Source organism: Wickerhamiella sorbophila (genome assembly GCF_002251995.1).
Source record: "Wickerhamiella sorbophila strain DS02 chromosome Unknown contig3, whole genome shotgun sequence".
In the NCBI taxonomy this organism is placed as follows: Eukaryota; Fungi; Ascomycota; class Dipodascomycetes; order Dipodascales; family Trichomonascaceae; genus Wickerhamiella; species Wickerhamiella sorbophila.
Genome location: NW_020194004.1, coordinates 2084162 through 2097808, shown reverse-complemented (window position 1 = coordinate 2097808; position 13647 = coordinate 2084162). Strand labels below are relative to the sequence as shown.

The 13647-nt window shown below is 51.9% G+C and overlaps 6 protein-coding genes across 6 annotated transcripts; 5 read left to right on the top strand and 1 right to left on the bottom strand.

Annotated features, from left to right (window-relative positions):
* Positions 1-389: 389 nt before the first annotated feature.
* On the top strand, positions 390-3026 carry B9G98_03102 (Aminopeptidase 2, mitochondrial; the record flags this gene model as incomplete). Its single annotated transcript, XM_024809659.1, has 1 exon — positions 390-3026. One exon carries the CDS (start codon positions 390-392, stop codon positions 3024-3026), a length of 2637 nt encoding a protein of 878 aa, XP_024665427.1.
* A 788-nt stretch (positions 3027-3814) lies between these two features.
* B9G98_03101 (Protein MNN4) lies at positions 3815-5851 on the top strand (the record flags this gene model as incomplete). The annotated part of the gene is made up of 2 exons (XM_024809658.1): positions 3815-3879; positions 3922-5851. 2 exons carry the CDS (start codon positions 3815-3817, stop codon positions 5849-5851), a joined length of 1995 nt encoding a protein of 664 aa, XP_024665426.1.
* A 174-nt stretch (positions 5852-6025) lies between these two features.
* Positions 6026-7753, top strand: B9G98_03100 (hypothetical protein; the record flags this gene model as incomplete). Its single annotated transcript, XM_024809657.1, has 1 exon — positions 6026-7753. The coding sequence occupies one exon, from the start codon at positions 6026-6028 to the stop codon at positions 7751-7753; it is 1728 nt and encodes a 575-aa protein (XP_024665425.1).
* A 200-nt stretch (positions 7754-7953) lies between these two features.
* B9G98_03099 (UV excision repair protein rhp23) lies at positions 7954-9060 on the top strand (the record flags this gene model as incomplete). Its single annotated transcript, XM_024809656.1, has 1 exon — positions 7954-9060. One exon carries the CDS (start codon positions 7954-7956, stop codon positions 9058-9060), a length of 1107 nt encoding a protein of 368 aa, XP_024665424.1.
* An 85-nt stretch (positions 9061-9145) lies between these two features.
* Positions 9146-9862, bottom strand: B9G98_03098 (Enolase-phosphatase E1; the record flags this gene model as incomplete). Its single annotated transcript, XM_024809655.1, has 1 exon — positions 9146-9862. The coding sequence occupies one exon, from the start codon at positions 9860-9862 to the stop codon at positions 9146-9148; it is 717 nt and encodes a 238-aa protein (XP_024665423.1).
* Positions 9863-11868: 2006 nt separating this feature from the next.
* Positions 11869-13607, top strand: B9G98_03097 (Myb-like DNA-binding protein myb-1; the record flags this gene model as incomplete). The annotated part of the gene is made up of 2 exons (XM_024809654.1): positions 11869-11909; positions 11945-13607. The coding sequence occupies 2 exons, from the start codon at positions 11869-11871 to the stop codon at positions 13605-13607; spliced, it is 1704 nt and encodes a 567-aa protein (XP_024665422.1).
* Between the last annotated feature and the right edge of the window lie 40 nt (positions 13608-13647).

Genomic DNA, 13647 nt, shown 5'->3' with positions numbered 1-13647 from the left:
TGATATACCTTTGTTAGAAAAAAAAAGGCCCCCTAAAAAGAAACAATAAAAAATCGACTACCCCTAAAAGTTCGCTCCTGCTCTACGTGGACTACCTGATGGTACTGAACTTACTTGGAGGGCCCACGATTTGCACGCTTCAACCAGATCAAAGTGTTTGATCCAGAATTTGCTGCCGCCCTGACGTCATGTAATGCCACCTGGACCAGGACTAGGGATGGTTGCAAACAAGGCAATGGCCATAAAGCTAGCTAGTATATAGCGTGTATCTAACGCGTTGAGAGGATCAACAAAATCAAGACCAACACCACCCACAATGATGCAGATTCGCCGTCTCTAAAGCGTCCCCACACGGCGTTGAATGCAGGGCCCGTCAACATGCAGTCTCTATGCTTCGTCATTTAACTCGGGCACGGCACATCGCACCTTCTTTCATTTCTCGCATGTGTTCGTCCCGGTCTGCCAACGTTCCCAATCGCGTGGTTCTTCCTAGCGACGTCAAACCGACTCACTACCGTGTCCGGCTGGAGCCGGATTTGGAGAAGTTCACTTTCTCTGGAGAGGTGGAAATTTCGCTCGACGTGGCGACCGCTACCAACCAGGTCGCCGTCAACATCCTTGATCTGACGATCCACTCTGCTGAGATCAACGGCGAGAAGGCCTCTGAGTCCAAGCATGATGGCGACGCCCAGTCCATGACTTGGACGTTCCCGTCTCAGCTGGTTGCCGGCTCGCAGGCCAAGCTCAAGGTTGCCTTCGACGGCACCCTGAACGACCAGCTCGCAGGCTTCTACCGCTCTGTGCACAAGGATGAGAACGGCAAGCAGCAAGTTGTCGCCACTACCCAGATGGAGGCCACTGACTGCCGCCGCGCTTTCCCCTGCTTCGACGAACCTGCTCTCAAGGCAACTTTCGATATCGAGATGGTCGCTGACAAGAAGTACACTGTTCTGTCCAACTCTGACGTCAAGAAGACCTCTGAGCTACCCTCTGGCAAGGTGCTGACCCAGTTCAACACCACGCCCAAGATGTCCACCTACCTGGTTGCCTTCATTGTGGGCGAGCTCAACTACGTCGAAAGCAACGATTTCCGTGTCCCTGTTCGCGTGTACGGCACTCCCGGTCTTGAGAAGAAGGGCCAGTTCAGCGCCGATCTTGCTGCCAAGACCCTCAAGTTCTTCGAGGAGACTTTCGGTATCGAGTACCCCATGCCCAAGTGCGATATGGTGGGTATTCACGACTTTTCCGCCGGCGCCATGGAGAATTGGGGCCTCATTACCTACCGCAATGTCGACGTCTTCTTTGAGGAGGGTGTCGATTCTCTGAGCACCAAGATCCGCGTTGCTGAAGTCGTCCAGCACGAGCTTGCTCACCAGTGGTTCGGTAACCTCGTCACCATGGAGTGGTGGGACGGCCTGTGGCTCAATGAGGGCTTTGCTACCTGGATGTCCTGGTACTCGTGCAACCACTTCTTCCCCGAGTGGAAGGTTTGGGAGTCCTATGTCTCGAAGCAGCTGCAGGGCTGTCTTGATCTCGACGGTCTGCGCTCTTCGCACCCTATTCAGGTTCCCGTCAAGCGTGCTGATGAGATTGCGCAGATTTTCGATGCCATTTCTTATCTCAAGGGCTCTTGCGTCATCAAGATGATCTCGCAATTCTTGGGCGAAGACATCTTCATCAAGGGCATTGCCTTGTATCTGAAACGCCACCAGTACGGTAACACTACCACTGATGATCTCTGGAATGCTCTTGCTGAGGTTTCTGGTAAGGATGTCAAGGGCCAGATGGACATCTGGACCCGTAAGGTGGGCTACCCCCTTGTTACTGTCGAAGAGAGCGGCAACGAGCTCACTTTGACTCAGAACCGTTACTTGCGTACCGCGGATGTCAAGCCTGAGGAGAACGAGACTGTTTACCCCGTTGTTCTCGGTGTACGCAGCGCCAACGGCAAGGTCGACCACACCAAGGTTCTCTCTGAGCGCACTGGTAAGATTACTATTGACGGTGATTTTTACAAACTCAATGCCGATCAGAGCAGTATCTACCGCGTCCACTACCCAACTGATCGTCTGCTCAAGTTGGCTGAGGAGGGAGCCAAGCCGCACTCTCGTTTGTCGGTCGAAGACCGGGTTGGTCTGGTGACCGATCTGGGTGCTCTGGCCGGTGCATACGTCCCTACCTCGCAGCTGCTGACTTTGATCTGGACGTGGAAGAACGAGCAGGAATCTACTGTTTGGACCTCCATTCTCTCCAACATTGCCCGCATCCGCCAGGCCTGGAAGTTCGAGTCTGCCGAAGTCCGCGATGCTTTCACAAAGTACCGTGAGGCGGTGATTGTGCCCATGGCCAAGCAGGTTGGCCACGAGTTCTCGGCTTCTGACAGCGCTCAAGTTGCCAGTCTCAAGGCCGACCTGTTCGCTGCTGCAGTGGGCACCGGCAACAAGGAGTTTGTTGACACCGCCCTGGCTCTTTACAGCAAGGGTGTCACCAACATCAACGCCAACATCCGCCCTACTGTGTTCCGCGCTGTTGCTGAATACGGTACTACCGCACAGTGGAATGAGCTACTTGAAATCTACACTAGCGGTGCCTATGGCGCTACTGGCAACGAGGCCCTGAGCTCCCTGGGCTCTACCAAGGACATGGCGCTCAGGCAAAAGGCTCTCGACTTTATTCTTGACGGCACAGTTCGCACTCAGGACTCTTACCGCGCCATTGGCGGTGTTGCTCATGACGCAGCGGGCCAAGAGCTCGCATGGAAGTGGCTGCAGACCAAGTACGACGATTTGATCAAGACCTTCCCTCCCGGATTGAACTTGCTTTCTCACATTATTTCTAGTGCTACGGCCGGCTTCACAAAGCAGGAGCAGTTGTCCGACATTGAGAAATTCTTCTCGGGCCGGGACCTCAAGGGCATTGATCAGGCATTGAACATTGCCAAGGACCGCGTGCGTGCGTCAATTAACTGGCTTGGCAAAGATGCTGGCGACGTCAAGGACTGGCTTGTAAAGCACCAATTCTTGTGACTTGAAGTATCCAAGTTGTAAAAAGTACGTACTTACCTACATGGGTTGTCTCTAACCAAGTGTCGCTTCTCTAACCAAGTGTTTTCTCAGGTGGGAAAAACTTGCGAGCAGTCCGTAACAACCAACCCCCCCTGGAAATAACCGATCTGCTTGCTGCACAAGGAGGTCTTGGCATGGAGTAAATTTTGTAAGAATTTCGACAGTTCAGGGTTAGGCATGCACTAGCGATAACGCGTTGGTGGAGATCACAAGACCGCCGCGGGCTGCCGATCGTTGACGATATGAAATAAGCTTCGTATAATGTTCGTGCGTTGGGATTTACCCGGATACGAACAATTCCTCAGCGTGCCTCGACGAAATTCCCCTATTGTTATTACTGAGCGGTTTTTGGATGTGGGTGCGCATGTGCGCGGTGCAGCAAAGCAAAAAAACGTCAGTTCTACCTAAACTCAAGTTTAGGCCAATCAGCGACAATCTGACCAAGCATTACTCAGGGGCCTAGGTCGTGACAGAGATTCCGTCATTCGAACGTGGTCGATCGCGACGTTAAGATGCCTTGAGGCGCCGTTCTCTTCGTGATCAGGATGGACTCAACTGTACATTTGATGACCGATCATGAGAACGAGCCCTGTTCACCCTGCATATGGAGGACCGGTCCAGATCCTTTAGAGCGCCAGTGTGGCGCATCGAGCAGGCTTCGGCTTGCAATTAGAGATAAATAAAATTACACCGGCAGGCATGACCAACCAGCTGGTACGCGTGAATTCACCTCTCTCGATTCGAATACCATGTGTCAACATAATTCAAGTCAACACCTTGACACGCAGGGCAAGGGTCAATCGGCATGTCTCGTGTGAGACCTGCGCCAAGTATATGAAACTGATTACTATCAAAGGTCACAGAAACCTTTAAGTAAAGTCGCTCTTGAGGTTTCTGGCTACAGCGCTCGTGTTTCAAGGACCGCTTGGAGAATCTTGGAAAATCTTACATCTCCGAAAGACAGGAGGACGATGGCCGCCATGTTTTCTTTCTGGAGCAGCCAGATAAAGGATCACGGTATGAGGAACATAATGTTACTGAGCCTCATCTACGTGATCATCTTTGTATATATCTGGTTCAGTGTCGACTATCAAAATGGCTCTTTGCCCCATCGCATTGCAGGCAAAGCCCCGCACCTGGGCAATACTACGCTAGGTGGCCCACTCGTTGGCGAGGCAAATACGCCGGACCTCGCGCTGGACCCGGAGCGCTGGAAGCAGAAACCGCTGCCTCATTACGAAGTTGAACTCAAAAACAGAAAGGTAGTCAAGCCTGAGGAATACTATGACCTCGAAACTGATAAAATTGCATCTAATGGCTGGCTGAGGCGAGAGCTCGATGAGGGCATCCTGGCCAAGTTCGAGTGGAGCCAAGTCGTCGATTTGTCGGCTATAAAAAAATACGAAACCGGAGACCTGGACGAGAAGGAGTATCCCCATATTATCGTAAACGACGTGGACAACATCGATATGCCCCGCAACAAACCCCTCTCTGTGGGCGAGGCATCGATGATAGGACGCCTTTACCTCAAGCATCGCATGTCAGCCCCTTATGTGGTTTTGGCCCTGCCAGATCCCCGCGTCTCGTTTTCTAAAGAAGTCCCCCCTTCGGGACAGCGCACCATCATCAGACACAAAAACTCAAATAGAGACCATCGGCAGCATGGGAGCAATGAGTACCGTGAATTGGAACGTTTGGGGCCTCTTCTGCTTGAGCTTGATGGCACTTCTTACGATAGCCGTGGCTCTATCGAGCTGCCCGAACGACTATTCGAGTATGACCCCAAGGCCGTAGCCGCTGACTTGCTCAAGAGTGACGACCCGTTGGCTAAACTGCATGCCCTGTCAATAGGTGACGCAATCGCAAAGGTTGAAGATTCACCCAAGTACTTTAACGAAATCCAGCTTGACCATGACTCGGCTCTTATCGGCGCCCACTACGACTGGCGCTTTTTCAGAGGTGTCTTAACAAATGAGGAGCAAAGCTACGTCAAGGAGAGGCTAATGAGAGCTTGGTCTCAGTTTGCCGACGCGGAAGGAGTGGCTTACTGGCTGGCCCATGGGTCAATGATCGGCTGGTACTGGAATGGCATGACCATGCCCTGGGACACCGACAACGACATCCAGATGCCCATTTGGGAACTGGACCGACTCGCCAGAGAGTTCAACGGCACATTGGTGCTACAGCATCCCTTTGATGATGACGGGAAGTTCCTTATCGACGTCACGCCGTGGTACATTGAGAGAACAAAAGGTAACGGGCGCAATGTTATCGATGCTCGTTTTATCGATATTGAAAACGGTGCATACATTGACATCACCGGTCTAGCAAAAATCAGAGGCGGTGACAAGCCCATTGCTTGCAAGGCAGACCACTTGTACGCACACAGCACGTTGTCTCCGATGAGACGTACACTTTACGAAGGCGCCCCTTCGTACGTGAACCATAACTGGAACGGGCTCCACGACGAGTACAGTAGCTTCGACGCTGTAAGATTCAGGGACTGGAGGTTCGATTCTGAGCTCGGCTTGTGGAAACAGAAAAAAACCTGTCATCAGGTTATGGCGGGGTACGACTCAGACACTTACTTGTCATGTATTGTCTCACCACAACTAGAGGACTGTGATCCCGAAACTGCTTCTTTTAAGACCTGCGATAAGCGACTATTGCTACTGCATGAGCACAAGCTACAGAACATCACATCTAGCGCTCCCGATACGGGCTCTAACACCGAGGAGACCTTGAAGCTCTACGATGAGTTCCACCCCGCGGTTGGCTATTTATAATCTCACCACTGTTTTAAGACAGTATCCGTCCTTCACACCTTCTTAGCTCTTTATTTCATACAGAGTGTGCCTGCCCTTTCCACGCTCGCCTAACCCTAACCCTAATAGTTTTATGTATGATGCATTACTGGGATTCAACAGTCCATCCTCAACACCACACTGTTGCGCTTATAGATGCAAATATATGCTCAAAGTGAGTCTGTCAAGGCATTTGAGGCGGCTCTTTCGAACGATGACACAGACAAGGTCACCAGTGCGCCCGATTGGGCGCCAGCGGGCGAGATCACCAGTCGTTCCGACTATGCCAACTACGGTATAGGCTACCACCTGCTGCGGTGGCCGGTGTTGGTGGGGCTCACTTTGTGGGTCTTACCATTGCTTGTGATATATTTTGGAATTCGGCTGTACGTCTCGATTTCCGAGTGGTTGTTTGTGTGGCGGGGCCCTCGTCGCCAGCTGCGCCAGAACCTCCGAGCAGCTACTACCATCAAAGAGTGGAGGTACTGGGCGGCAAAGCTGGACAAGTTTCTGGGGTTCAACGCATGGCGGGACGAGGATAAGTCGACCTATTACGATTACAGAACAGTCAGGAACATTATAAGGCAGATAAATGCATTGGACAGCACAAACCAGAAGGAAGCTGAGCAGGTTGCGGTCATTCTAGAGACATGCGTCAAATACAATTTTGCCGGCATCAACAACCCCCAGGTATACTCACAGTGTTATTCGGGAACCAAAAAACTCATTGACCGGTTCAATGCGACCGTCATCAAGAAAATCAACGAGGTAGCGTCCCCAGAGTGCCCCCTTGCTGAGGAAACGAAATCGGTACTGTTCAAATCAATGTCGGTCAACCTAGGTAAGTCTGCTCTCTGCCTATCGGGCGGCGGCTCGTTTTGCTACCGCCATCTCGGGGTGGTGAGGATTTTGCTTGATTTGAACCTCCTACCGCCCATTGTTTCTGGCACATCGGGCGGTGGGTTGGTTGCGGCTTTGGTGTGCACTAGAACGGATGAGGAACTAAAGCAACTGATCAATCCAAAGATCGCCGATAATCTGACCGCATGCTGGGAACCTTTTCCCGACTGGTTGGTGCGCTGGTGGAAAACCGGAGCCCGCTTCGACAGCGTGGACTGGGCAGAGCGGGCTAAGTTCTTCACTCTGGGCGACTTGACGTTCAAGGAGGCTTATGAACGCACAGGAAAGATTTTGAATGTCTCGACTGTTCCGGCAAACCCGCAAACCCCAGCGATTCTTTGCAACCACATCACCTCGCCCGACTGCCTGATTTGGTCGGCACTACTGGCATCGGCCGCGGTTCCTGGACTCTTGAAGCCGGTTGTTTTGATGCGCAAAACCCGCCAGGGCTCGTTTGTTCCTTACTCGTTTGGGTCACGTTGGCGAGACGGATCGTTCAGAACTGACATTCCGACTCAGGCCCTCAACACATTCTTCAATGTAAACTACACAATTGTTTCTCAAGTGAACCCGCATATTCGTCTTTTTGCTTATCTACCTCGCGGCCAGGTAGGACGACCGGTGATCCACAAATACTCCAAATCGAGATGGCGGGGCGGCTTTTTATTGGCGACAATGGAGACCAGCGTCAAGCTTGAGATCAAAAAATGCCTGAAGCTGATGCGCAACCTGGACCTCATGCCGCATGTCCTGGACCAGGACTTCTCGACTGTGTTTCTACAAAAGTTCGAAGGCTCAGTGACCGTCTGGCCCCGGATCGGTCTGCGTGACTTCCTCAAAATCCTCTCGGACCCTTCGCGTGACGAGCTGGCGGCAATGATGTTGGCTGGCGAAAAAACCGTGTTCCCTAAAATCGCCATGATTTCCCACTTCATCGGGCTGCAGCATGTAGTTGAAAATGGCCAGGTCGGAATTTGCGGCTAGATGCTGAAATATAGATTCCTCTCGCTATACTACCTATTTATCCAAACTATTGTGTGTTTTTCCCTACTTTGTGCACCCGCGCAATGCTCATGCCACACCCATCCCCGGGGCGGCGATTTTGGGATGGTGGCATTTTTTTTTTTATAAAACCCACACTTGGGGGTGTTTGTCATTTTCCCACCTTAACTCAACTGTGAATAATGAAGCTGTCATTTCGGGACCTCAAGCATGAAAAGTGGAGTATTGAGGTTGATGAAAGCGATACAGTGAGGCAGGTTAAAGAGAAAAATGCAAGTGCTCGTGGCTTTGGCGCCGATCAATCGCAAAAGCTGATTTATTCCGGCAAGATCCTCAAAGACGATGATGCCATCAGCAGCTACAAGATCCAACCCGAAAAGGACTTTATTGTATGCATGGTCCACAAGGCCAAGAAGGCCAAGTCGGTTTCGCCGGCCTCCACTGTTGCCAGTTCGACCAGTGCCACAAGTTCTGCGGCGGCGGCTCCAGTTGAATCTGGCTTAGCAACAACTCCAACCCCCTCCGAGCCAGCTGCTCCTCCTGCTGATGCCGCAAGTGTTCTTGCAAAGGGTAGCGAGCTTGAGGAGATTACCAGCAAAATTGTAAATATGGGGTACGAGCGGGCACAGGTCATGACCGCCCTGCGCATGGCCTTCAACAATCCCGACCGGGCCGTAGAATACCTGGTCACTGGCATGGTCCCCGAAACCAGCGAGAGCAGTGAGCACGCTGCGGACGATGTGGCCGCCAATCAGCCTGTAATTGAGGCCCCCACCAGGGCCGCCGAGGAGCCGGCCCCCACGGCAGCGGCTGGAGCCGGGGAAGACACCACCGATATCAATCTTTTCGAAGCCGCCGGTCGGCAGACCACTGAAGATGAAGAGGACGTCGAATTCATGCGCAGATACGATTCTGGCCTCCCAAGTGGTCAAATCGAGACGTTCAGACAAATGATCCGAGAGAACCCAGGCGTTTTCGAGCCAGTCATCCAGCAGCTGGTTGCTCAAAACCCGCAGCTAGGCGAGGTCATTAGAGAAAACCCAGATGCTCTATTCCAATTACTCCAAGGCGCTGACGAGCTGGATCTCCCGGGTGACGAGGAAGAAGAGGAAGGCGGTGTACCTGGTGGGGCATGGCGGCTCGAGATCACTCCTGAGGAAAACGATGCCATCAACCGTCTAATGGAACTCGGTTTTGACCGCAGCATCGTCATCCAGGCCTACTTCGCCTGCGATAAGAATGAAGAGTTGGCAGCAAACTATTTGTTCGAACATGGCTATGATGATTAGTTTCATATAGAAACAAAGGACCTCTTATACCCAACAATAGTTCCTAATAGTTGCTAATCCTTTTCTATATGTTACTCTCTCAGCTTTAAAAGTCGATGCCGCTAAAGTCTGAAGTCACTTGGCCGAGTGGCTTGAATGAAGCTGGGGTGGGGGCATTCCCCTCTCGGACTGTGTAGAAAGTAGACCATCCTGAAGCCTCAGCAGCCTCAATTTCTTTAGGGTTGTCGCTGAAAAAAGTGATTTCACTGCCGGGCAAGCCAATTGCCTCGGCTATTTTCCGGTAGCTCTCGGATTCGGTTTTGGGCCCGGCATTGAGTGTGTCAAAGTACCCACTCAGGTGGTGATTGAGATCTCCTTGGCTTGTGTGGGCAAAGAGCAGTTTTTGGGCCGAAACACTGCCCGAAGAGTAGATGTACACGCCAGCAGGGCTGCCATATTGTTCAAGAGATTTCGACCATCGACTGATGGCGTGAGCAGCGTCAAGAAACAAGGACACTTTAATCTCACCGCTGTCGTACCCTTCTCGCCACAAATAGCCTTGAAGACTTTTCAAATATGGTGCTTTGATGTCACGGGCCGTCAAATATGACATGTGCTCCAAAAGAGCGTTGGGAGACCTGCAATACACCTCAGGAAATTCAGCCAGGTGGGCTTCCAGCTCGCCTTTAGAAGGAACTGGAGGAAACTCGACGGTCTTGACGACGTATATGGCTTTTTTGAGCGCATACGGGTATAATACGTCCTTCACAAACGAAATGGGACAGACAGTGCCTTCAATGTCCAAAACCACTGCTTTGATCATGACAAAGAACTGTGTAGTGAAGGTCGGAAGACAGAGCACGGGGACAATGGAGCTGGGCTGTGCGATGGCTGAAAAAAAAAAGGTTTCCAAGACATACGCCAGCGAGTCTGCGCTGAATCTATCCTAATGCCAGTGCTGGGGCGCACTTGAATTCGCCTTAGGGACAGGAAGCAATATGTGTCGCTATGTGCATGCAGTAAGCAGACCAGACTGCGTGTGCGATGTGGAGACATCTCCTGGGAGAAGCATGGAACTCCCGTTGCATACATAAACAGAACGCAAAACCCAAGGTTCCGGTACACAAAGTGACGACCACCGGCCAAGCCACATGAGTGCTCAGGCTTTTTTGGTCAGTATGTGCCTGCTTCTCCGTGCGCAGGCTAGTGAAGCGTTGCATATAGTGCTGAAGATGATACTAGTAATTAGGAGATTCCGCACTGAGCGAATATCTCGGGATAGTTCTAACCAATATTAAAAAAAACGACAATTTGCGTCAAACTGACCTCTCGTACACATTCATGAAAAACCGTTTCGTCGCCGTTCGGGATGGCAACCCGTGCGTCCTTTTGGCAGGCAGGACGGCTCCAGACTTTGATGGATGGCCACAATGCTGCAGGTAGCTGCAGGCAAACATCTACAGGGCGCGTTTGCGGCGGGCAACGTTTAAGCTAAAATTTTTTTGGCAACCCTACTTAAAACTGCATGTGTGCGTAAAAGGGATGGTTTAAAATATGAAGATTAACATCCTTACTTGGGGAGGGCGATAAATATCTTGTTCTTCTTACCGTCTGTGCCTGAAACTTTCGATGAGATCGCTCCAGGTTTCCATTAAAACATGAGGTCCACCCCCTTTTTGTTTTCCCTTAGTGATGGATTTTGATAGTTCTTGGCAGCATCAAATGTTTGCTTGACTCGTACATCTACCAGGAACCCTATGAAACACTGAAAGAAAAAAAAAACGGCGCAGAAGTTGAGTACTCGCAGCTAGTAATATGTGAAATGTAAATTTGTATACCAAGCCTTTTCTCTGCTGAAACACCTGGCTTCCGAAGAATATTGACATGATTACATAGCAGGAGGTGCTGGTACCCGCAGGACAACACCTGGGGCCTGCTATAGCGTCTTGCGTCGGCTCTAGTGTGCGTGGATCGTGACCACCAGTCTACAATACATAGTGGTGCTTGGGCTCAGACGGTCTCTAATACCGGCCTGATTTCGCACGAGTATTACGAACCGAGGCGGTGGCTACGCCACTGTTTCAAAACAATATGTGGTTAGCTTTGCACTTTCGACTATGCATACTGTGCCTTACCCTTGCGATACCACTGCAAGTATAGCTCCCAACTCCAGTAAAAAAAAACGCGGCGGCCAGTAAAAACGACAGGCCCAACGGCGCCTCTGTTGCAGCCAATACCGTGCGAGCTATAGCCGAAAGATTAGCGCGATATAAAATCAAGTAAAAAAATGGCAGCGGATTCGGAAACGTTCAATTTCCAACGCACTAAAATGAATATCGTAAATTACCCTACACGAATTCGTGTTCGGTTCCGGCCGCGATTAGTTGATCCATCGATCTCGCCTTGCCAACACAATGGAGGGGGGACGATTTACAAGCTACGGCCTGGCGTTGTGCGGTTGCAGCAACGGTCGAAGTCCCAAGCGCTGTGCGTTAACCCTAACCACACAGAGCGAACTTCCAATTTTGGTTGCGAGCTCGACCAGGATTTTTCCTTTAGGACAATCTCCCATTTCTGCGTCGCAAGACGAAAACGTCTTATAATAGTGCATTTTGTCTCCTCTGGTTAAGAAGCCCGTGGATACTTTTACTTGCATCTTGGAACCAATTACAGCCGCTCTATCTCGGCCAAGGTAGTTCCTCTTTCGAGACGTTCTAACCCCCATTCAAGGCTAAACATTGACCGTGCTTGCACCCCAAAAAGCGTTTTCGGCCGCAATAGTGCCGGCCGAGGAAAAGCTTCCTTCCGGAGTGGCGCCAGTACATTCACATGGGGATTCGCCCCATTCGAGTCCTGTGGAACCGGCCGGAGTTCCGCAGGAACAAAAGCAACAAGATCCGTCCAGCGCGCCGGCTCCTGCCGAACTGGCAGCAACAGCTGAGGATGAAGAAGAGGAGGAGCCCCCAAAATTAAAACGCGGCCCTTGGTCTGCCGAGGAAGATCAGAGGCTTCTAGAGCTGGTGCAGCAAAACCGCAGCTTGCGCTGGGTCAAAATCGCAAAGCTCTTGGGGACCCGAACTTCAAAACAGTGTCGTGAACGTTATCATCAAAACCTTAAACCAAGCCTGAACCACCGTCCTATCACTGAAGAGGAGGGCAAAGAGATTACCCGACTGGTAGGCATTTACGGAAAGCGGTGGGCAGCTATTGCGCGTCATTTACAGGGCCGCTCAGACAATACTATCAAGAACTGGTGGAACGCAGGAGCGAATCGGCGGCGACTTGAACTCAATTCTCAGTTGGCAGCTCCTCCCGGGAATGGTGAAGCTAGGAGCGCCGACCAATCCTCCATTCCAAATAATAACGACCAGCAGCCGCAGCCGCAGCCGCAGCCACAGCAGCCGCAACAGCAGCATCAACCACAGCTACCGCAGCAGCAGCAGCAGTATTTACAGCCTCACGCTCCTGCTGTTCCTTCGTTGTACCCTATGCAAATGAACTACGGATACACAAACCCAGGATATCAGTATTATCAAGTCCCTGGCCAACATGCTTCTACGGGATTTGTACCTGGAAGTCAATTTTATCAAGTGTCTCAGCAACAACCCCAGCAACAACAATACATGGTGGCAGCTGGACAGTATTTTAATCCCGAGAACGTGGCTCGCCAGCAGGCGGGAGCTGGCCCTATTTATATGACAATGCCTGGGTACTCTTCGCAATTAATGATGCCAATGCAGCCCCAGGCGGCTCAAGTACAAATGCCAGCAGGAATGCTGAGCCAAAGCCAGGCCCAAGTTGGCACCTCACCTGCCGCCGTGCCCCCGTTGACCAAGCTTGCTCACACGCCTCAACCAGCCCAGGCACAAGTACAGCCCCCTGGGCAACCTCAGGCATCTCAGTCTGAACTGAGTCCGGGATCCCAGGTGGTTCAGACCTCCCCAGTGAGGCGAATATCTGACGCCCTCAGCCCTACTCAAGTCCCGCCCGAACAGAGGGCCCTTGAAAGCGCACTCGGAAGCGATGCGCAGCAAAAGCAGCCTTTCGGATCGCTTTTCAAAGCCAGCTATGCCGAATCTGCACAAGAGACTGACCCTCAGCATCATTCGCCAGCCGTGACAGTGACAAAACCTGCTCAGATTCTTCCGGGCCCAATGTCGTTGATGGGCACCTCACACGCGATGAGACACCGCTTGTCCGTGGACCACTCGCCCTATCGCCGCAACAGCCTGGAAGAGCTCTCTAGGAGATCGTTTGAGTTATCATCACGGCCATCCACCCCGGACTCGCGACGCTCGAGCGTGCTCCACTCGTCCGAGTTCCAGCGGAAGCCTAGCACCAGCTGGGCGCCTCCCGACTCGTCCAGACGTCACTCAGCAGTACCGGAAATGCGCCAAGCTTCGCCGCGCAGTAGCTCGGCCCTGCCTGCTGCAGACCATCTGGACACTCCGCCTCCGCCTGCTGGCTCGGGCAAGGCGCCGTTACTTGCTCCGCCTTTCAGCAGCGGCCCACCAGACCCGTCGGATCGCTCCCGCAGAGTGTCAATCGCAAACTTAATGTCCGACTAGAATAGTTTCTCTTGTAGGTTTTTTATTGCCTCGGTGGTTT